This window comes from Syngnathus floridae, chromosome 8 (assembly GCF_059516105.1).
Source record: "Syngnathus floridae isolate MCC-2025c chromosome 8, RoL_Sflo_1.0, whole genome shotgun sequence".
NCBI classification, from domain to species: Eukaryota; Metazoa; Chordata; class Actinopteri; order Syngnathiformes; family Syngnathidae; genus Syngnathus; species Syngnathus floridae.
In genome coordinates, this window is record NC_142420.1 from 2,442,330 (window position 1) to 2,466,164 (window position 23,835).

At 41.5% G+C, this 23,835-nt stretch overlaps 2 protein-coding genes across 8 annotated transcripts; both read left to right on the forward strand.

Annotated features, from left to right (window-relative positions):
- Positions 1-1,034: 1,034 nt before the first annotated feature.
- Positions 1,035-19,067, forward strand: pou2f1b (POU class 2 homeobox 1b). Of its 6 annotated transcripts, none has more exons than XM_088383185.1 (14): positions 1,035-1,125; positions 7,276-7,341; positions 7,565-7,656; positions 9,537-9,716; positions 10,092-10,209; positions 10,305-10,396; positions 10,499-10,672; positions 10,792-10,933; positions 11,033-11,178; positions 11,312-11,494; positions 11,603-11,717; positions 11,986-12,319; positions 12,421-12,509; positions 12,602-19,067. In XM_088383185.1, the coding sequence occupies exons 1-14, from the start codon at positions 1,080-1,082 to the stop codon at positions 12,871-12,873; spliced, it is 2,049 nt and encodes a 682-aa protein (XP_088239311.1). In that variant the 5' UTR covers positions 1,035-1,079; the 3' UTR covers positions 12,874-19,067. The 6 variants fall into 6 exon arrangements, with proteins under 6 accessions (XP_088239311.1, XP_088239313.1, XP_088239309.1 ...); XM_088383187.1 differs by having other exon boundaries at positions 11,315-11,494; XM_088383183.1 differs by having other exon boundaries at positions 10,792-10,932; positions 11,023-11,178.
- A 795-nt stretch (positions 19,068-19,862) lies between these two features.
- LOC148393928 (lysosome-associated membrane glycoprotein 1-like) lies at positions 19,863-23,250 on the forward strand. Of its 2 annotated transcripts, XM_088383222.1 has the most exons (7): positions 19,863-20,205; positions 20,738-20,904; positions 20,971-21,096; positions 21,184-21,250; positions 21,396-21,563; positions 21,629-21,772; positions 21,898-23,250. In XM_088383222.1, exons 1-6 carry the CDS (start codon positions 20,145-20,147, stop codon positions 21,766-21,768), a joined length of 729 nt encoding a protein of 242 aa, XP_088239348.1. In that variant the 5' UTR covers positions 19,863-20,144; the 3' UTR covers positions 21,769-21,772; positions 21,898-23,250. The 2 variants fall into 2 exon arrangements, with proteins under 2 accessions (XP_088239348.1, XP_088239347.1); XM_088383221.1 differs by having other exon boundaries at positions 21,629-23,250.
- The last annotated feature ends 585 nt before the right edge of the window (positions 23,251-23,835 follow it).

Below are 23,835 nucleotides of genomic sequence, written 5' to 3' on the forward strand. Positions count from 1 at the left end.
TGCATATGGACGGAATAAAATCCTTGCCTGATGCCCACTTCAGAGGGGCATTAGAATGGACCTGACCCTCAGAAAACTAAACCACCAATAGTTCAAATTACTTTCCTTTTGGTGTGACACCAACCAGGTTTTCCGTGTAGTTGCCCTTCAATATAACGGAATTGGTAAGAAAATTCAAAATATACAGTTTTTAACTGTAGATAGCCCCGTGACGTCACTCATTTGTTTCTAAAAGTTACGTACATTTAGGCGTTAATTTGCGACATCAAATCGTACATTGCAGTGATTTCAATGAGCCAACGAGGATAAAATAAAATAGAAATAAGTCTTTTAATCGATGACAATTACATAAAAGAAAAAAAGGTGAATTCTATTGGTATATAGTACTATTATAAAAGTAATTAATATAATAAGTCTGAAAATTTTGTACCTACATTTGGTAGCACATTTGTTGTAATAAACTCATTTACTATAAGAGTCGTACAGTACATACTATTGTAATTATTCTGTTCTAATTAAAGACCATTTGCAAACATATTCCATTTATTTAAATGAATTTTAGGCAAAAGGAAAATGTTGTTAACATTTTTATTTACCATTTTTGTATAATATTTAAATATACATTGCTATTACACCTTCTTTTATTTTAAATAATTCATAATGTATCATGAAAAGCTTCCTTTAATCATAAATACTGTTGGTGATATATGGTGCCTAACCATTTGTACCACAGTTGTAATAGGTTTTGTACAAATTTTAGTATAGTTTAGTATTTTTTGTTTTTTGTATGAACCTGTCTCTGCAATAAAGAATTAAATAGTTTATTATGAGTAAGAGAAATACATGAAGAAAAACATTCTCCCTCGTTGTCACAATTTAATCATTCCCCAACCAACTGAAGACATTTCTTTTTTTTTTCTTAACTGAATTTACAGTTTAGGACAAATACATCGAAAAAAACAAAAAGGTTATTTATGTAAATCAGTCACTCCTGTATTTACGTTGCACAGGTTGCGCGTGCTTGTACGCGTGCGCGCGACCTGCAGGCAGGGCTGGGATTTTCGGGTTAAATATTCAAAATGGCGGACGGAGGAGCAGCAAGTCAAGATGAGAGTTCAGGAGCAGGTAATGATTACCGCATTTTACATATTCATACTCATATTCAAACGGCCGCTGCAATTTATGAGAAACAAATATAGACATGGGGCACGAACGTCGACTTAACGGCACGGAGCGGTAAAGATCCTCCTGATTCATCTGTGGAAATGCTAGCCAGCTGTAATTTGGCATAGCAGGAAACGTCGGACGGCAAATTACACGGGGAAACATGCCTCCCCCTTTGTGTGATTAGACGCCTGTACGGCCGCTACATATTCATACCTCTGTCGACAAACACAATTTAGCATATTTTATTAATAAACACCAAGCTGCGTGCGTGTGTGACACATTTCGGTTATTTCATCAAGACCCGCGGTCAGGTTGAAATGGCGAGCGAGCAAAGCTAGCGTTAGCTTCGAATGCTAAGCGCTACGCTTTTGTGTTGACGGCGAACGGTGTGCGGTGCTTTTTGAACCAGCTTTGCATATTCATTTTTTTGTTTGTTTGCAAGGCGAGCATCGGTCTACGCTGCGTCCCTCTTACGAATTGAAGTAAATCAACTATATAATGCGTTTGTGTTGTTACGCGATTAGTACGTGGTCACTTTCGGTGTTTTTTTTTTTTTTGCTGTTTTCCCCCATCACCCTTTTGTGGTCGGCGCAGTGTGGAGCTACAGTAGCCTGTTGTGTTATTCATGCGGTGCCTGCTCGAGCCGGAGCAGGCTTCATCGAGCGGTCGACCGCGAAATGGGCTCTGCGTGTGTTTTAAAACGCCGGTTCTTGTTTAGCGGACAAAGTAAACACAGTTGGTATCCGATAATTGATAGTTGTTTGGGTCACTTTTTGATCAGTTAACGCTTCACCTTGCTTCTCGTCCGTTCTCAAAGGGACTAAAACTGATTTTTTGGTGGCACCTTTTGCTCCATACACAGGTACAAAGATACTACCTGTACCCCTCCTCCTCCTTTTACCCCCCTCCTTCTCCCCCCTCTCCCCACCCCGGGGCAGTTGTGAGGCCCACTTCCCGGAAAGGCACAATAATAACAGGCAGCCAGGGCATTCTTAACTGTTCACTGGAGCTTTCATGACTGGGCAAGACACAGCTTGATGCCACTGTGTTTTTCTGTTGTTTGTTTAAAGGGGGGAATCGTTCGATTTAACACGTTAAGACCTCAAATGTGAGTATCAGGTTTCTCATCAGAAAGTTTAGAAACAATAGTACAAAAGGTTTTGTTTTATTTCAGGGGGTGGGGTAATCTAGGGGGCATGGGCCGCAAAAAAACAACCACAAGAACAGTGGTGCCATTGGATACAATGGCCAAATTGATAGAATTCCCCAGATAATGAACAGTTGTTATTTTTTTTTTTTAAAAAAAAGGTTTGAGATACGAGTGCTGTGGCAGTGACTTTTTAAGAAACAGTGGCTTAGCAGAAAAAGGCTGAAAAGAGGCTTCAAGCCATTTATTGCCTCATCTCGTTGAAGTTTACGGTCTAACTCAGTGGTGTCAAACTCATTTTTATATATACATATGTATATATAAACCTGACTTGACAAATAAGTCCTGAATATAATTTCATTTAAAGATTCTCCTAACTTGCACTAACAGCTTAGGTGAAATTTTAAGTCAAATATCACTTGAATGCACTTCTTTGAGACCAATTCCTATTCAGGGTATTGGTGCCATCTTGTGGCATCTCAGTGTTGCAAAATGAGTAGTGGAGGATAGGTTAAAAAGTGATTAGACATGGATTACAGTAGCTCTACATATCTGGCCTGTCATGGTTTTATAAAAATATGTATACTTTTTATATGTGGGTGTACCTAAAGTTCAGAAGTCATAACAATTGTTGCTGTTGAAAAAAAAAACTGCTGAAATATATGCAATGATGCCTGTATATACGTCCTTTTTTTGCATGCGTTCCCCACCCCTGGTTATGTGCGTGGGAGCATTTGTGTGCATGTGTGTGTGCGTGCACACTGCATTCAGGCAGGAAAAATATGCAGTGTGTTTGCAAGTCAAAGCAGGATATTGAAAGGAGCTTGTGTCTCCTCCTGGCTCACTGGATTTTGCTGTTTGAATTTGGATTGTTCCACTATGATGTTATTCAAATTTACAAAGAGCCAAAATAGTTGTCATGGCAGAGCTCAATATTTTGGAGTGCAGATTTACCTTTTTTTTTTTTCTCTCTAAACCAAAATGCATTTTAAGTATTAATACAACAAATGGAAGCTTATGTTCATTCCTTCATTAAATTGAGGCGGCTATAATTCTCTTGTCGCAGTCTTGGTATGTTGACGGCGTTCTTTTTTTAGAAAAAAAATATGGCAAAAAGCCAAACTTACAATCATTTGATTGTGGCCTAATCAGGTCTAGTGAGCTGCATTGGCAGCTTACAAGCTACGGTGACATCACACGTATTTATTAAAGAGGAAGTCAAACCGAATTTATCTGTAATAAGTTCTGTGCAGGGGAGGCACGTTGGCTCACGTGTTAACACGTCCGCCTCAGAGGTAGCGGGTTCGATTCCAACTCCAGCCCCCCCTGTGTGGAGTTTGCATGGCCACCCCGTGCCTGCGTGGGTTTTCTCCGGGTACTCCAGTTTCCTCCCACATCCCAAAAACATGCTTCTTAGGCTGATTGAGCACTCCAAATTGCCCGGAGGTGTGAGTGCAAATGGTTGTTCGTCTCTGTGTGCCCTGCGATTGGCTGGCAATCCACGCCATCTCTGTGGGGACAACCGGTCTGGATAATGGATGGATGGATGTTCTGTGCAGCCCATCTAGTCGAAACGCAGTGTTCTGATTATTCTTTTTTTTCTGTGGAATACGAATTAAACCGGCAAAATCCACAACTCACCAGTTATCTGACGCTGAGCTGTGATTGGTTGTGGCATGACAACTGTGATGTCATTTTCAATCAACACCAAGTGGCAAAATGGCTGCCCCGTGAGATTGATAAAAACAGCTGCTTAACTCCTATTCCACAAATGCAATATTAATCAGAAAGCAATGTTAAGACTAGTGGGGGCGACACAACTTATTGTAAAGAAATTCTTGGGGTCGACTTCTCCTTTAATGGCACATATAATGTTAAGTGGAACTTTGTGGGCCTTTGAGGGATCCCTGAACTTGATTCTGACTAATTCTATTGTCTCGTGAAATCATATGCACCCTAAAAAAGTACAAGTGACTTATTAAACATCCTGAATATTTACATCAGATAAGAAAACCATTTGCATCCTCCCACTTCCCCCCCCCCATTTAATCAGTTATACAGTTCGCCCTGATTCCAGCCTTGTAGTTGTGTCATGAATATTCATTGATGTAAACAAGAGTGTTATGAATAATGCATCAGCGGCGGTAATAAATTCAGAACATGCCTCCCCGAAGGTACAGAGAAAGCTCCAGTCGCACAAGCTTCTCCGCCACAGAGGACAAAATTGTAATGAATCACACTTGTGTGCTTGTGCACTGAACAGATAACACCTTGTTATGCTTATCTGAGTCTCATTTATGTGCCAATAAGACAAGGTAGTGCTTCACACGACCAGTTAAATGCAAGATATTTTGAATTTGGAAATTAGGCCATGTTTTGAATAGGCACTCACCAGAACTTATGCACTACTAACTCTGAATTAACTTTTCAATGGTCGTCATCAAATTATTCAGTCATACTTTGCTGGTAGTTACTATTTTTTTTTTTTTTTTTGCCAGTTTGGAACTTGGAGTACCCAGGGAAACTCCATACCGAAGACCACGGTCCAGATTTGAACGCTTAACTGCGTCAAGCTTAAAAGTTGCCGATTGTATTATTCAGCATGTTTCACAGTCAGCTCACCGCTCAGACATCGACACGTTATCTTGACGTCGTCCTCGTGAATGATGAAACTTGTAGGTGCTTGGGGAGAATGTGGATGTGCTAATTAGGTTCGGTCTCCGTTTCGTGTTGAATCTCTCCACTCGCATTAACCGCTGACAGCCTTTGTCGTATAACTGTGCTAATGAGAGAGCCATTTAAAATTCTCCGTGCAAGGGTAATTGTCTCGTGCATTGTTCTGCAGCAGTCTTCTTCTTTCTCACATTGACCAGTCAAATCACTCTGTACATCCAGCTTTTGTTTTTTTCTTGTCACATGATGAGAACATCACATGATTTTAAAATTGATCTCAAGTTAATTATATTGTTTGACGCAAAAGCATCTTGTAACACACCCAATCGTATTAACACAAATTCAAAGCGCCTTTAAAAATGAAAGACTAACGAAATGTAAAAGCTCATTTAAATATGCTAATCCCCCCCCCCCCCCCTCACAAGAATTCCATAAACACCGACAGCAATCGCAATCTTCCTGCCACCCACTTGCTGTGGAATGCTTGAGCCACGGGGGGTCCTATAAGTAATGACATGTGGAATTATTTCTTTCCGATTGACTGCGTACCATCACGTCCCAGCAGCCGTCCTCATAACACCCGCCTATCCCGGGGGTCCGTGAATTCTATGGATTCTCAGTAGCCACCCTTCCATTAATACAGTCTGCCAACAGTCCCTTACACGACTGTCTGGGATAGCTCCAGCCTTTACCTGCTAACTTAATTAATTTTTAGCTATACGCTCCCCTTCCCTCTTGCAGCTCCTCACTGTCCTTCTTATTCCTTGTCCCCCCCTCCCCCCCTCTTCCTATCGTCCTCCAGAAGACATCCAATTAATATGCTAATGAAGTGATAAATATTTATAGGGACCTTTAAATTATGCAGAAAGCTTTCATTTCGTCCCGGTGCGAAATGCGTCACTCGCAGGACTTCAAAGTCTTGCATCGCTAACGAGGCGGCGGAAGATTTGCATACGGCTTTAATCAGCTGAATACTGATTATGCATCATTATAGAGTTGGAAGAGGCGGCTGCAGCGAGGGTGGAGTGTGCCAGCTGCACTTGTCATTTGTTTCATTCCAGCAAGAGAGGAGAAACTTTTTTTTTCCCCCACAAGTACCCTGGAAGTTCCAACGTCGAACATGTATTTGTTTTAAATTCTAAATTTTTTTCCAAAACACGAGCTATTATATATCAGAGCCATAATCACCGCTGTTCTCATCATTTAATTCTACAGGTAATCCTTAAACTGGCATGTAATACTTACAAATGCATGTATGCATGTAAACTTTACAGATTTTGGAATTTGGTCCACGCTAAAGAAAATTTTGAGAAAATTAAAGGCTTTTAAGTGCACCTTATAATGCGGAAAATACGGTACTGTGACAAGGCTTGTTCAGTGCTAGTTTACTTAAAAAGCACCAAAGCGATCACCTCTAGTAGTGGGCGTCCGCTGACCAGCTAGCTTGACGTCATGCGTACATGTTCCTCAGTTCTCATCTTCCAAGCTCTTCCACCATCGCTGTACAGTAATCACAGTAATTTTACTGAACTTTAAAGCAAGCCACAACTTGGCTCCGTTTTTAATATTGCCGGACATTGCTCCAAAAGCAACAAATGCATATGTGGTGAACATAGACGTGCACAAACATTGGCAAATATACTTTGAAAATGATTATAGTTTTAAGCCCGAAATGTTTCTATGGTTATCATCACTCCCATATTTACTCTTCGCCATCGCTTCTGCCCTTCATGCGGCGGTATTATTAAAAAAAAAAAGAAAAGCCACAGATTTTTCGGGTGTGTGACGTAGGAACTATAGCAACTGATCGAGCTAGAGGAGAGAGAGAGAGAGAGAGAGAGGAGGCAGAGCCAAGAGAAAAGAAGATCGAGGGAAGGGAGGGCTGTTTGCTTAAACCCTGTTAATGTTGTCCATGCGCGTATCCCAGTGTTACTCAGTGAAGCGCTACTGCTACTATTGACCACTGAAGAGCAAGAGGGGAAGGGACAGTGGGAGGAGCATCGTGCTGGACGCAGTCCGTGGCGAAGGGGTTAACCCAACAGGGGTCCTTTTTTTCCCCCCTCGATAGTCTCTGCAACCATGCTTGAAACCACAGGTGGAGCTTGCATTGGTGAGTTCTTAGACACTTAAAACTGCTAATTTTTTTTTTTTTATTCCAAATAGTCCTTTTTGTGGTTTTGGGCTGCAGTAGTAGTATGGGCAAGCTGAGATGAAATACTTTCAGGCGACTAGAATTGGAGAATAAATGTTTGAAGTTGATCATGGGGTCTCCTGTCCGTTTCTTGCAGATGTTAAAGTGAATCATCAGACGGAAACTACTAAATGTGCAATGGAAAGTGGTGACAGGAACACTGGTAAGTGACTTCTCCATCATTCCTTTCCTTTGCTTCTTGACGTTCAACAAGTCTGGTTAGTTGGACCAAAGCGATGATGACATGTTACGCTAACTTTGCGTGGTGCCAATGAAACTAATTTGTCATTCGGTGACTCGTACGTGCATATTCATTGCGTGCTGATACTTTGTCGTTAAAGCCTATGTATATGTGAACTCACCAGATGTGTGATTGACATTTGCAGGGATCCAAATCAATGGATTGGATTTTCAGAGGCCGACCGTGCCAACCACAAGTGCAATCACCAATGCGCACGCACAAGCCCTCCTCCAACAGGTAATGGTCACACAGGTGTCATTCTGAAAATTTTAGTCAAAGTGGAATTTTTAGTTCAACTAATCTTTATTTCTTTACCACTTGAAAAAAAAACAGTTGCAACATGTGTACAGAACACAAACACAAAACAATAATATAAATGATATTATATATGTATTAAATAATATAAATAATGAATTAATATGATAATTATACTCTTTTCCATACACTGCAAAATTCTTGAATCCAGCAATAGTTATGAAAATACAGTAGGACGCACTTCAAACTAATCTCATACTAACTCTCCTTTATACTCGGCATGAACATCTCTGTCCAAATTATGCGTACGTTATTTTTGCTCAGCTTTTTTTTTTGCATCTATGCAAATAGCATTCAACAATTGTCAAGTCATCAACTCTTGACGACTTCATTTGAATGTTTTTAAACAAACCTCCCAAGGATAACAGTGTTTTGTTCAAAAACTAAAATGTTGTTTGAATTTCAGGAAATGGCAAATTCTTTAGAAAGCACAATATCTGTTAGAAAATTCACAGTGCCATTTTTTTTTCTGAAAAAGTTTCAACCCTACGTGAAACGTCATTTTTTTGCAGATTCTCTGCTGCAATTTGATGTGTGGATGTCAACTGCCTTGTCACCCGTATTGATCTTTTGCTTGAGGATGCTCCAACAGTTGTGAATAGGGTTGTTAAGGTTAGGGGAGGATGGGGGGGTACACAACAAGTTGGACCCTTTTAATATCCATGGCAGCCACTGACAGAGATATTCCTTGTCTGTCCTTGCAATTTCACCGATGAGAGCCGTACATTCAAATAGTTGAGAATTATGATGTCGTTTGCATAGACTAAAAAAATCCGAAAACATCATTACCATAATAATTTGCAGTGTAGAAATGAAGAATATTGATTGTTTGAAATCACCCAATGTCATGGAAGGGACTGGGGCTCCGCTCGAGCATCTCCACTGTCATGGAAGAAGGAATTTAAGTTAAGTTTGAAGAGGTTTGCTCCTCGGCGCTCATGTACACACACGCGGGGAGAACGAGCTCATTTAAATGAGCTCCTTTTGGTGTCGCCAGGCAACAAGGCAGATTAATCAAGCCTGTATGCTAATTAGCTGCTCCTACCGTTGCCCGGAAACAGATGGCAGGGAATATGCAAATCTGCGCAGGATTTGCATGCGCCGCATAACAGCTATTTTAATTAGCAATTGCGGCGCCTTCCCCTCCCTCGCCCTTCCCTTGTCTCAAAAGGCTGCGGCACATATTTAAGTGCTCGCTCTTGCACTTTTCTTTTGACTTGGAATCCTCCCCCTCGGCACAGAGGCTTCAGTCACTCACCAAAGGTAATCAGTTATTAAACGGCTTAAAGTTTGCGAACTGAATTCTACGTGATCGCAAACATGGCTAACAGCGGCTATGTTTACACGGACGCATTTGTTCGGATTAAAAACCGGATCGGAATCAAAATGCTTCACGTACACACCTCATTTGGAATATTCTGATCGGATCAAGCCCATTCCGATCAAGATTTTGCTCAGAATTAGAGAGGTGGTTTATGTCGATCGATAATCCGATCTGCGTGGATGGAAAACACTTATTCTCACATTTCGGAACAAACCAAAGTTAATGCCTCCCGGAAGCTGCCGTCGCTTGCCCTCCTCCGCTAGCTAAAATATAGTATTTTAATTCATTTTCTTTTTTAACTCTGCACAGGTATCAAAAGTTTACTCAAGTTCCACAAATGATTCATGCAGAAGACAAATTTCACCACACCCAGATGTGTGTGTGATGATGATCATTGGGACTTTAACTTTATGTCAAGTGAATTTCGCACCTTTTAGTTGAGTTTTTTTTATATGTTGTTCTCTCCCACTTCCCCCAGCTAACTCTGACCCCGGCCCAGCAGCAGCTGTTGCTCCACCAGGCCCAGGCTCAACTCCTGGCTGCAGCGGTGCAGCATTCAGCCAACCAGCAGAACGGCACCACTGGGGCCAGTATCTCAGCTTCTGCAGCCACGCCCATTACCCAGCTACCCCTGTCGCAGCCCATACAGATCTCTCCTGTAAGAGCTTTTTTTTAATTTTTTTTCAATGTCTTAATTGTGATGTGTTTGCAAATCCCAAACCGTGTTACTGATTGCTGACTTGCGAGCACTGTTATTATTGTCCGTGTATCGTATCTTTATTTAGGCTTACAGAGGAATTAAACGCAAATAAATGTTTTAATATGAATGCATTCGATGAGCCAGCACTAGACAAAACACGGTACGATTGTAAAAATGAGAATTAAATGGAACAACTGCTCAACTGCAGGCAGCCATATTGAGTGAAAAAAGTTGCAGACCTGTAGTTACGCTAAAGTGCCAGCAGAGGGTGCCCCTCTGCCACAACGCAATGGACATACCAGCAAATCAGTGTTTTGTTTTTTTCCTCGGCAGCTGCAACAACAGAATTTAAGTCTGCCCCAGTTCGTGTTGGTGCAGCCTGGCCACCCGATCGCCACTCAGCTGCAGCCCGCTCAGTTCATCATCTCACAGACACCGCAGGCCCAGCAGAGTAAGTCAACAAACAGGCTGGGCAGGGATGGCGCTAGAAGTTACTGAAGCTGATTTTTCTGATCTTCCGTCCCCTGGCTGTTGTTCATCTTCTAGGCATATTGCAAGCGCAGAGTCTTCTCACTCAACTACCTCAAAGCCAAGCTAACCCCCTGCCGACTCAACCGAGCATCACCCTTGCAACACAGGTTGGTCCCTTTCGTTAATTCACTCACAGATAATCGTGTTTGATAATAATCCCATTTGGTACGCCCGCTCAAATCTAATTGTTTTTTTCCCGTAACCTACAGCCTGCAACTCCTACACGTACCACGGCAGCCACACCCGTTCAGTCGCTGCCCCACAGTCATACGCCGCCGAAACAGCGGGATACGCCCACTCTGGAGGAGCCAAGTGATCTTGAGGAGCTGGAGCAGTTTGCCAAAACGTTCAAACAGAGGCGGATCAAACTGGGTTTTACACAGGTAAATGGAATCGATTTGATGGCTCTTGTAAAACGGAGTTGCTGTGGTTTTTTTTTTGTTTTTGCATTACAATATTATTATTTTTTCGTTACACACTTGTGTCCCCTCCCTGTTACCAGGGGGATGTTGGCCTGGCCATGGGTAAGCTGTACGGAAACGACTTCAGCCAAACAACCATCTCTCGCTTCGAGGCCTTGAATCTGAGCTTTAAGAACATGTGCAAGCTCAAGCCACTCCTGGAGAAGTGGCTTAATGATGCAGGTTTGTCCCTGAACCTCCCCGTACATTTTTTTCGGTCCTTTCGACAGTTCTTCGCCTTTACCTTGCTCTCCTTCCGTTGCGTCCGTGCTGTTTGTGCAGAGAATCTGACATCTGACCAGGGGCTGTCCACCCCCAGTGCCCTCAGCTCCCCTGGCATGGGCATTGAGGGGATCAACCGCAGACGGAAGAAGAGGACGAGTATTGAAACCGCCATCCGAGTGGCCTTAGAAAAGAGCTTTCTGGAGGTTAGAAACCGGTGATTTCTGCTTACGGTTAGCCGAAGCAATGAGACTGGCCGGGATTTTAGATGTTAAAGATGTGGTCGTCACAAGTGAGCCGTACTGACAAGGTCTGTCCGGCGTCTTTGCCCTCTTCAAGCAGAACCAAAAACCTACCTCCGAAGAGATCACCATGATAGCCGATCAGCTCAACATGGAAAAAGAGGTGATCCGGGTCTGGTTCTGCAATCGCCGTCAAAAAGAGAAAAGGATCAATCCCCCGAGCACAGGCGGCGTTGGTAGCACCCCCATCAAAACCATCTTTACACCCAGTAGCCCTTTGGTGAGGAAGCACGTGCGCAAGAAAGTTGCCTCGTCGGCATTTAGAATCGCGTTTTCTCTCTGATGACTGTTGGCACGACAAGTTATTCCCTTTTTTGTATTTTTCAAGGTGGCCAGCACAGCAAACTTGGTGAACAGTCCGACTATAAACACACCCACCACACTGACTGTAAATCCAGTGATGCCTCTCACCAGCACCAGTGTCTCCAGTTTATCCTTCACAGGTACGTGTGGTACCTCCAAGGTCAAGCGTAATCTTTTTAGACCAATTACCTTTCGAATGTGTCCAAATTATCGCCACAGAAATACAATTAAACAGTTTTGCATCTAATTTTCCAATATTGTAAGACACCATCACACATTTGTACACATTCTAAAAATGGTGTTACAATTTGTGAACCTTTAAGGCTTGTGACTACTATAGTAATATAAATAAATGTCAATCTTCTTTTCCACTCTAAATAATCCCTAATGAGCTGCCTTCCTTCCAAGGCACAACAGTCGGAGCCACAAATACTGCATCGGTCATCACCACACCTGTGATCACCACAGTAACCAGCTCCCCGTCTCTAAGCCCGTCCCCGACGTCTGCTCAGTCCAGCACCGCAGAGCATAAAGTCAGCACTCAGGCGCAGGCCATCTTCACCCAAGCCCCGACGTCCATAGGCACCACCCTCGGGACGGGCCAGGTGATGGTGGCCGCTCCGGGCCTGTCGACGGCGTTTCAGGGTGCTGCCCAGTTGCCCACCAGCGCAAGCTTTGCAGCCATGGCTGCTGCAGCAGGGCTGAATCCGGGATTAATGGGCTCCTCCTCATTTGCTCCAGGGTCAGTATGTCCACACCAGGAATTAACTCCTGTTTATCATCTTGTTTGTGCTTTTCTTCACCGTTAACAACTGATCTACAATTTATATTCTGTGTTTGCAGTGGGGCTGTGCTCAGTCTGACTCCCGGTGGCCTTGGCAGTGCCCTGAGTCCTGCTGTCATGAACAACAGCATGCTGGCAACCATTCAAGGTGCGTGTGTGTCATCTCTTCAGTCATTTTTTTTTTTTCTTACTTAAACATCTTGGAACTTTCTCACATATCTCCACCGGTTGTTCCTACAGCCCTGGCGTCAAGCGGCACGATCCCAATAACGACATTAGACGGCAGCAACTTGTTGTTCGCTAACACGTCGGGCGGCAACGCGCCCAACCTGGTCACCACGCCGCTCTTCCTCAACCCCCAGAACCTATCGCTGCTCACCAGCAACCCTGTCAGCTTGGTATCAACCGGGGCGGGCGGGCTGCAGGTTACCGCCGACGCCCATCACCAGGTCTCCACGGCCGCCGTGCCTGTGCAAGCCACGACCATTACCACTGCCTCCAAAGCGCAGTGAGTCTGGCTGCGCTCCGGAATGAACGCCCCGCTCACCTCACACACGGCGCAGGAAATAGGCAAGGTCGTTCGATTTACGGCTCTGCGTTTCTAATACATCCACTCCATTACTTTATCGAATCGTTTCGCTTTTAACAACAAAAGCAAACCGCACAGAGTTGTGCTTGACCTTTTCTTTTTTTCTCCTGCGTTCTCCTCTTAATCTTTTTATGATCTTCGGACCCAGTAGCCGAGCGGAGAATGGCTTCTCGAACCAGGAAGATCATTTCCCTACGATAAAACTCCTCACATTTTTGTACATACGTCCTTCTATTTCATGCAAACTCACTTAACATCTTTTCTGAACAACTTCTAAAGAAAAAAAAATTAGGATTTTACTCTAAACCTAACACTGACCTCATATACTTTATCACTAACGGGGTATCAACTTTTTTGGGAACAGGCCTTGACACGAGTCATATCACTTTTGTTTTCCTAGTTTTTCTTAATGTATTTAATTGAAATTGTTTTTCTACATTTTCCCAACTTTGCAAGTGTAATAAGTTAAGATTTAAGTATCGCGCTTTTTTTTTTTCTAAAGAGGTTGTAAGGCTTTAAAAACAAGTAATAAGTGGCCGATATAAAGGTTATCATTGCTTTAAGCAGCGCAGGGACCTGTCAAGTCTCGATGAGTTTCTCTTTCCGGAAACACTGACTTTTAACAGCCTCCGAGCTTGTTAAAGAAGTTGTCGATTGTAGACACTGATGGAAAATGACTGAAATCTTTCAACAGCTTTAAAAACACACGGAGGGGAAACGGTGGTTAAAGACGGCAGGCAGACGTCTACGTGTGTTGTGTAAAGCTCAGCGTGACACTGAGACTTGAGTAACCAAAGGCTCAGCGGTTTGAGCTAAGATCACCTGTCAGGGGGTGTGGTCATCACACTAAATGTATGGTGATGTTGACTAAAAAAAAAAATTTTTTTTTACCTTTCTTTGTAATGGTAGTACCGTCGTATCTACTTGTGCACAGTATCTGTACCAAAAAAACTGGATTGATGAGCTGTTGTGAGAGAAATGATCTTTTCTGTTCCCTTTTGTCTGCGGTTAATTGAGTGGCTGCGTATTTTAAGATATACCAAAAATATTTGTTGAAATAATTGTAGTCGATGTCGTCTAGTCGATATATTTATGAACAGAATCTCTTTTCATTTTGTCAGCAGAATATAAAAATGCAATATTTTGATCATTTTCCAAAGATTTTTTTTTTTTTTTCAAGTCTTTCATAGATTATAATTGGCAGCACAATTGACCAAAAACGAAGGAAGGGCTGGGTTGGAGCATGACAAGCTCGTTTCCTATTTTTATTTCTTTGAGCCCCACCCTGACATTTGGTCCCAGGGCCATTTGATGGCTCTCTTTTAACACTTAGTAGCAGCTTTTGGGTGTCTGTGAAGCAGGTAAAACTCCTTTTGCGGGGTTGTACTAATATTTCAGCCATATAACAACAGCTTCAACCAAAGTGGTTTTCCTTAATGGCAGCCGTGCCTGTCTGAGCACTGTGGTTGCTGTTCACAAATGTCAGTACCTGCTTTTCTTGATCTAGTGCAGTTGGAGAAGGATGCATGAAATGCCAGCTTTAACAGACCTGCTCCTCAATGTTTTCCGAATAGCTTTACTAGAACATTATGGGAATAGCAGGCTTTGGGATCTGGAAGGTTATATTAAGGATGAGCATTTGAATCGATTGGGAATTTGGTGATTGGAAGCAATTGATTTTGAATGTCCTGCTGGGGGATTCATTCTCAAATAGTTTGCTGTCTAAAAACACATACATCCAGAAAAAAAAGGATTTCACAACATATAGATTTTTTTTGTTTTGCATGCCTGGTTTTTGTGCTTGGGCCTGTCTGATTTATTGTATGTATCTTAAAATGTTGGGCATTATTCAAAGCTGCAGGAAGTCATATTTGAAGTGTTTCACATGGCTGGGCAAGACGCCACATGGTGGCGCAATGGAGCCAGGAAGAAAGAGGCTACCTGATACACTGTTGAATCAAAGTCAAAGTCTCCTTTATTGTCAATTCAACTGAGTTCCTGGAGATTTGAATAATGCCCAATATTTTAAGATACCATCATATCTGCACTTAAATCAGACAGGCACAACCATTAAAAAAAAACAGGAATGGTAAAGGATTTAATTATCACAGCATAAGTGGTTAATAAGACAATTTGATTTGTTTGGAATCGGTGTTGATTTAATAGTGCCCTGAAACGATTGGGGCAAATCGGCATGTCTTACATGGCTGCAGCTTGCATAGGTGCCATTGATTCAATCTCGTTCGCTCCTCTGAACATGAAATAATTTCCCATTCCTAAAAATGTAGTTTCTTCATTACTGATCAGGAACATACAGTACATTTTGTAAAACGCTTATCCGTAAATTTAACAATGGGTGAGCCACAAGGCTCATTAAGTCATTCACCAAAAAAAAAAAAAAATCATTCCGAGCAAATTCGGTCAAACGTCCATCCATAATCAACACGTACTGTTGATTTGATCATCACTACCAATTGAACCAGCATGTAATTATTGCAGTGCCCCCGAAGCTTTCTCAAAAAAGTGTGCTTGGCTACTCGTAGTCACTGCAACTTTTTGGCTGAGTACTGTTGCGAGTTTTTAGAAAATCACTTGAGCGTGAAGGCAGCAAGATATCTTTTCCTTCTTTTCTGTCAACCAATTTCGACTGAATATACCTCAGCAGCACTTAAACGAAAGCTTCACCTTTTTCGACATTTCTGTGTGTAGAACAGTGTGGAATGTAACGTTTGGCTCGCCATTCTCACGTTATACTGCTACATAGGGAACCGTACATAATAGGACAACTACTGCTTTTTTCTAGTACTACTATTTAATTTTTTCTCTTGGGTGGTTTCATGGTGATTGACCAAGAGATCCTTCTTGCCAAAGTAATAGCCTTTCTCTTTGCAGCTTAGTCGGCCGCTCATGTCTTTGAGGCCGCCACGCACCGATGGAGGTTAGTTCGATTCCGTGTGTAGTCACGTGACATCCAAATTTGCGTGACAAAGCGGATGCCATCGGTGCCATAGGATCTTACTGATATATTTATGAGGAAAGACCTAAGAATCAGAGAAATCCTTTTTTCTTAATTCTATACATATAAATATATATAAACACGTGTAAGATATTCATATTTTATATTTGAACCAGTATGTTACTCAGACTGAATGTAGTGTTTATGACCCCTCAAATATTGCCCCCCCAGTCTTTTTATTTTTTTTTAAACTGTTGAGACCAAAAAAAAAATAATACACTGCAGTGGGTGTCATGACAATGTCTGTCCGCTGGGAGGAGGTGCTCTGACGCACAGGTTATCTGGCTGGTAGAGCAGAGACTCTGAAGTTTATTTTAAAAAATGATATATTCATGTTTTTAGTTGGGTCATTTTGGACTTGTTTTGCTGTGCTGTTTTGAACAATCATTTGTTTCGTTTGTATTACTTTATGCCTTTAACTGATTTGTATAGTTTGAGAGGGCACCATCACTGGCTTTCTTAGTTTGACGAAGACGATAAATGTTATCATTTATGCCTTATTGTTACATAGATGACATGATTGCATTGTAGCACATGTGTGAGTGTGTCTGTGTGTGTGTCTGTTTGAGCTTAGTGTCGCCCGTTGCATTGTCACGGACACAAATTGATGCTTACATTTCTACCTATGTATTTTTGGGGTGACTCAGACAATGCCTGTAAGAAAAGCTTTACTAATAATTCCAACAGGCAGGCGTGCGGTATGAACGAATGAATATTGCAGAGTTTAAAAACGCAGTCTGCAAACAATTGTGCTTTTTTTTTTCACCATTGGTTTGGATATGGAGTAGGGATGGGCATAACAATCATTTGAGCTTCGGCTTTAGTTAATTCTTTGAAAAGAATTGCCTTGATGGCTATTTTCTAGCATGAAACAATTGGGGCAAAATAAAGTGCTCTTCTTGGCTGCAACCAGTCGATGTGCCATTTTGAATTTGTTTTAATTTGGTTAAACGGTTATCTCTAGATGTAACTTTTCTTGTTGAGTGCCTCAAGGCTCTAGTTTAGCTCCACTATTTCTTTCAGTCTAAATAATGTTGGAAAAACGTAACATTCAATTAAGCATTTTTTTTTTAATATATTTAATCAAGAAAAAGTCAAATGCCCATCCCTACGTTCACTTGTTGGTGATGAACGCTGTTTGTGGTTTAACACTTGCACTAGTTTGTCAACCTGGCTTTGCTTCAACGCTTCATTTGATTACATTTTGCTGTTTTTTTTTTTTTGTAAACGCTGACAGATGAAGCGTGGGTGCACCAGTATACCTCATTTCTAACTCAAAACTGAGTGAAACCTGTTTTAACCTACTTAATACGAAAATGTTTGAACGTGTCATCGTAGAAGCCCGCGCACGTCCGCCACGAGGGATACACACCATGAATGTTTTGCTTTCGTTAACAATGTTTCTTGCATCCCTTTTTTGAATGACTAGCCCCTTTTAAGTTTGACAATCCTTTTTTTCTAGCTCTAACCTGGTGTGTAGACTGTATCACCCCCCTCCCCACCCTCCCACCAGCTTTGCAAGGTGGCGCCATCTCGTGGTAACAACATTAACCAAAGACTAAAAAACTGATTGTACATGAACGCGGCCCAACCTTCTGCCTCGCTGCTCCTCATCGAGCACTCACCCACTCGTGTTTGGGGTTTCATTAGCTTTGACCGCGAATGTCTTCGCCACGGTCGGTGCTGCTGTTTTCAGTGCCTGTGGGTGGGCAAGGGGTACCCAGAGAGGGGCAGGAGGGGGGTGGTTAAGGGGGTTTATTTTGGTGGACACAAGCTGGGTAATGTTTGTTAATACACGCTGAGGGTTCATCCTGTGTGTACACATGCTCAGAACTCTCCGTCTGTCTTGAGCGCTATTGCTCGAATTCACATCTTTCTCTCAAGGACTTGGGTTAAAAAAAGACTTTGGTTTAAAAAAAAAAAAATTAAATAAATTTAAAAAAAAAAAGGGCGGGGGGAGGGGTCCTCCCCAGGGCATACAATTTTGGAGTCACATATCCCAAACCCACTAGATTTCACTGCTGTAAAGACACATCTCACCTTCCTCCCCCCTCCCTCCCTCACTTACTCACTACAGACTGATCAACTGTGACACTATGCATCCCCTGGTGGGGCATTCGGTGACACTTTGCTCAATGCTTTACTCCCGAGTGAGGCGTCGGGAATCCTCACAAGCGCTATCTATTCCAAAGCAAAATTCCAAATGTTTTAAACGTGTGTGTGTGCGAGCGTGTGTGCATGTGTGTGTATACAAAACTCAAATACCAAAGATATCTCTGTCAACTGTCTCTCTCTCTCTCTTCCTAACCGCCCTGCAGCATGTGTATTAAGCGACAAACCCAGCACTGGCTTTGAGTCCAAGCCTCAGTAATTCCAAAGCTTAGATGTATATTTTGATATATTTCTGTCAAGGAAAAAAAAAAAAAACTTTGTGGAATAATAGTCTGTATCTTGTTTGTTGTCATTTTGATTTCTCTCTGTCGCAGCATGGAACTAATTGCAGAACTGTCTTACTAGGTTGAAGATGTATTTTTGTATGTTTTTGAGCGTGTTGTGTGATATCAACCCAAGTGACCATGGCTTTTATCAAGATAGATAAAATACAGTACAATTGACAAATGATGAGGAAAAAAAACGTGTACATATTCTGTCTATCTTCAGAAAGGCATTTTGTAAAACTACTCAAAGTGGTGGACTCTTGGATTCATCTAAAGGATTCCCCCCCCTTTTTTTTTTTTTTTTTCCTCATTCTGCAGTCTAATCTTTCTAACAGAACTCTTGATGTAAAGAGTTACCATCTTGGACTAAAAACACTGAGGGACACCGTTCCCAAAAATGAAAATGCAAAAAAAAAAATTTTAAAAAAGCAAAAAAAATACAAAAACAAAAACCACCTCCAGTCATGGTGGCGTGGAACTGAAAGACTGTAGGAGTTTAAAATATGTGAATCAGGATGCATAGTAGATTTTGATGCGTTTGTCTGCTGTATTTTTTCTTTTTTTTTTTTTTTTTTTTTACACATATACGTACAATAATCTTTTACTGTAAGTGTACAGTTCTCTTTTGTTGTAAACATCATTAAACCATTTTCAAGTGTTTGACACGCTTGCGTTTTGATTTCATCCTTCAGAATGCTGTGATAACGTTCACTCATGACTATAACACAAACATCGTTCGGTCATGAGCAAAAACTCGTGAGAGTAGGAACGTGGATCGACCGGTAAATCGAGAACTTCACCTTTCCGCTCAGCCCTTTCTTCACTGCGACGGACAGGTACAGAGCAAAGGGACACAAAGCCATCTCTGATTACATTTTTCTGTTGATCAATGTTATCAAAGTAATGACTTCCTGTTTAGACAGTGTCAATCATCAAATTAGATCATTGAATGTTTATGTTCCAAAGGTCACAGGTCATGCCACTGTAGCAATTGTTCATGTAGACACGATAGTTGGTGTTGGCTGCATTACACCCTTTACAAACAATTGGTTCTGCATCCACTCAGTCTTCTGATTCTGGGGCACACTTCATTTTTCTGAAAATAATGATTTATTGATTGCACAATGACGTATGGTTTTGATGTGGCTCAACATTTAAATAACCTTTATCAGATTTGATGGTCTAATTTGATCCCTAAAGACTCCTTTTATCATAAATGTAAGAATGAAATTGTGTTAAAATGCAGTGGAATTTATCACGATTGTTCATCCTTGCTGCCATAGCTCAAACATATTTTGGGAAACTGAATTATAATGTCATTTATTGATACCTAAATGTTTAAATTACTGGACTAAAAAGTGTTTTGGGGGTGGGGCGTTCTACTGATTGACATTTCTGTAATCGAATAGGAAACCGGCATTCTGTATCACGTGACCTTTGAGGCGTTTTATAACCAGGAGTCACATGACCCTGTTGTCAGTCTTTTGCCATGCTCCTTTAAGTCGAACTCTAAATCAAGCAGCGCAAATTTCGTCGTCGACACACGCTAACGTAACAACTTTGGTCATTTAACTGCACTTTGGAGCTTTGACTGTTTTTTTTGTCAGTACCCAGAGGTTTTACTCGTTTATCCGGGCTCGTTTTGACGCTGACGTTAGCATCTAGATAGTTAGCATACTAGCTCTGTTAGCTCAAGTTGTTGAGCTCTTTTTCGTCCACAGCACCAACCGGGAGACAAACATGACGACAACCGGTTTTGTCCAGACACGGTGGCTGACATTTACCCTGCATCTTGTTTTAGGTATGTATTGATTTATCCGAGGTAAACAAAACGCATTTTGTCGACGTCACGTAAGTACGAAAGGTCAGAACCATAATGCATGTGACCCAGCAAGTTGCATATAATGTTATGATAAATGTGCTTTTAATAAAATTAGTTTTTTTTTGGGAGCGGGGACATGCTGCTTAGTCACTCAAGTATGTTTGTAATAACGTTCCAATATCTGCCTTTTTGTTTTCATGACGACATTCAAAACGATAACGGTAGACCCAAAATGACGTCACAAAGGAGTATTCAAAGAAAGTATATATATTAATGATCAATTTAACCCATAACAAGTACTTAACGATACCAAAGTAGTGTTAAATGCTTAATCAATAAAATATAAAGATGCTTAAATTGAAAATAATTGTTGAAACGTGTTGCATTACATCATGAATATACAGGGCCAGTGCAGGTTCTTTTAAAGTCCACTGGAGCTCCAAAAGGCTCACCTGTAATATTCAGAATTTATTTTTAAATGGATATATTGGTTTGTGGGATGTGATTGCAGCCGCTCTAGCCGTGCACCAGGGTTTGGCTACCGTGGCACCGCAAAAAGAGCCTGGCAGACCGCTGACAGGGCACTACCAGGTCACCGGCACCAATGGCAGTGTCTGCTTGCTGGCGCACATGGGCCTTCAGCTTAACATCAGCTTCAACTCCACCTCCTCAAACCAGGTGCTTGTATCCAGATGAACTGTTGTTTATCTCTCCCAAAATGCTTAACGATCTCTGGATCTGCAGACGCTGCATGTCGTCAACCTTGAGCCCAACGCCACAGAAGCTTCCGGATCATGCGACTCAGACAGCGCAATGCTGCGACTCTCGACGGACACCAATAAAACCAACCTGACCTTTTTCTTCGTGCTTGTAAGTTTTTTAAAGCTGTGTTTCTTTTCATGAGACCGCCACAAGGTGGTAATAAATGCAAACATCAACGTCTCATTTTCTTTCCAGAACGTTACGTCCAATAAGTACCACTTGAGTGAAATTTCTCTGTCAGCGAATTGGACAGACATGAAAGGTGAGTTTTCTGGCCACAACATTAGGTACACCCACCTGATATCTAAAGAACTGCATTGAAGATGGAACCTAATCCTAATTAAATTACAGTAAAAATGATGGTCACTTTGTTCTCCAACGAGAAACTGTCCCATGTGTTGCATCAGAACCATTTTCCGCACGGAACAACAGCCTGGACTACCTTCGGGGAACCCTGGGATTCTCCTACATGTGCCACGAGGAACAGACTCTCAATGTGGTCCAGGCCTTGTCCATCAACACTTTCCAGTTGCAGGTGCAGCCCTTCAACGTCACCCAGAACAAGTTTGGCACAGGTAAACCATCTCCAGCAAGTGACTATTTATCCTGCCAGCCTGAGTTCCCACTTGCTCTGTTTTAGCCGAGCACTGCCAGCTGGATGAAGATGACATGCTGATCGCCATCGTGGTCGGGGCGGCCCTGGCTGGCCTGGTCCTCATCGTGCTGGTCGCCTACCTCATCGGGAGGAGGAGGAGCCATGCTGGGTACCAGAGCATTTGAAGTGGTATCCTCTCAAATCTAACCCGAGATCTCCCTCGCTACCATTAACCACTGTCACTTTTGACAACGCCACATACTCTCCGTGTGCTCCACACTCCTGTATCCTTGCTTAACGTTGGGAACGCCCAGAACCTTCCTTAACGCTGGGAATGCATAAGCTTACTGATAAAAGGGATGTTAGATCTGCGAGGAAATATCTGGCAAGCAACGGAATCATCTTTATTATTATTGTGTTCTATTTATTAATTTTGTAAAGGGAATTCTGGAATTTCAGGGCACCTTTTGCTCATTTTGGGTGGCAACCTAGAGTGGTTGTCTTTAAGGGACTATGGGTTTGTTTGGAATTTCACATTTGGTTACATTTATTGACTCGCTAGGTACCTCAATGGCGGCTGCTTGTTTAGTCATGATGATGAAGTCTCAGGAATGGCCCAATAGGAATGTTGTAGCTGTTACGCACATGTACGGGGGGGGGGGGATGACTACCACGCTTTAGATTATTCCCCATTATATTATAGAATGTGCACATTTTGTCATTTTTATTTTAATAACCTTTGTATTCTTCAAAATAGTCATCACATTCAAAGGTTAAAAAGTTCAGCAAACCACAGGGACCTTGAAATACTCTTCATGATAAACAGGCAGTGGTCGTTTGATAAAATAATATTTAATGCTCTATCAGATGCATTTAATTATGAGTGTGTTCATCAATCTGACGTTAAGATCAGTTAATTCCCCAAAGTATCAATCAAATGGCAATCCCTAAATCCGACGTTTGAGTTAAGGCTTTCCTCTGTTCACTTGTTTTATTGGTTAACAATAAAAATATCTAACGTTTTTAATATTAACACATGAATTCTAGGTTTGGGCTCGATTAACTGAGTACTAATTTTTCCCCATTGATGAAGCAAAATTAGTCAATCATACGTTTTAATATTTTGGGGAATGCCTCAGGGCTTCCCTCTGTGTCCATTAGGTATTTTTGGTTGCCTTTTTTGTTCGGAGTGAATGCTTAAAAGCTCTCGCCTAGATGTATTTCAGTAGCTTTTCTTTTTTTTTAACCTATATATAAATATGTACAACTTTGACTACACTTCTGAATTTGCACAAGTCAAGGGAAATCTGCATGTTGCCCCTCACTTTGTTATTGGAGTAATATTCTGTTACACACTATTTGTCCACTTTGTGCTTTCATTCACTTTTCAAACTCAAGTGGCCAAAATGCTTCCGTCAGTGTTTCTTATCAGTGCCTTCCCTGCCGCATCACGTGATGTAATGTTACTCCAGAGGTAGTTACATTTACAGTTACATCTGTTGTTACATTTTCTTGTACAGAGCTGTATGTAAAATGTGTTATCATGGCATTATTCTTTACTGTTGCTCATCTGGATCCCCTTTTTGGTGTTTTTGTGTCTGCTAGTTTTAATGGATTATTTGAGATGTTTTCTAATTGATGGTCAATAAAAGTGATTTGAAAGTTTCTCCTTTAGTTCGCCTGCACTTCAGTTTAGATGGGGATAATCAGACATGGCGGGGGTGGCTCCCTCTTGTGGCACAAAACAGTCCCTGCACAAGGACGTTCATTTAAGTATTTGCCATTTAACATTTTCATTATTGTTAATTTTCCATTTTGATACAAATGTTCAAACTGCTTGTTGGTTTAAAAATTTAAATTATTTTTTATGCAACCTACTGCAACTTTTATGTTGGTCATTATAATGGTAGTTGGAGAGTTAAATACTTTTAAACACGACTTGGGCATGATAACTAGACAGGATAAGAGCTAAATCCATGTACGATTATGAAAAAAACTCATGCTTTTATTGATCTTTAAATGGAACAATATACTGTACTTACATGAATGTTCATTTGTCTCTACCTGTAATAATATTGAACAGAAAGATATCAATTGTAATAGTAAGGCTGGTTTATTATTTATTTTGCGCTGTAGCTTCAGAATAGCTCCAACCTGCTGCGGCGCTCGGGTTCAATGATTTGATTCATCTTGAATGTTTGTAACAGCAAACTAGAGTGAATCAATAAATCCATTCAAGAGATGGTTAATCA

Excerpts from the sequence above, each read along its gene's own strand:
- pou2f1b (XM_088383183.1), top strand. The coding sequence starts at position 1,080 with ATGGCGGACGGAGGAGCAGCAAGTCAAGATGAGAGTTCAGGAGCAG. Across the intron at positions 7,342-7,564 it reads AAGTGGTGACAGGAACACTG|GGATCCAAATCAATGGATTG; the intron begins GTAAGTGACTTC and ends TGACATTTGCAG. Across the intron at positions 10,210-10,304 it reads GACACCGCAGGCCCAGCAGA|GCATATTGCAAGCGCAGAGT; the intron begins GTAAGTCAACAA and ends TTCATCTTCTAG.
- LOC148393928 (XM_088383221.1), top strand. The coding sequence starts at position 20,145 with ATGACGACAACCGGTTTTGTCCAGACACGGTGGCTGACATTTACCCTG. Across the intron at positions 20,206-20,737 it reads TACCCTGCATCTTGTTTTAG|CCGCTCTAGCCGTGCACCAG; the intron begins GTATGTATTGAT and ends ATGTGATTGCAG. Across the intron at positions 21,251-21,395 it reads GAATTGGACAGACATGAAAG|AACCATTTTCCGCACGGAAC; the intron begins GTGAGTTTTCTG and ends GTGTTGCATCAG.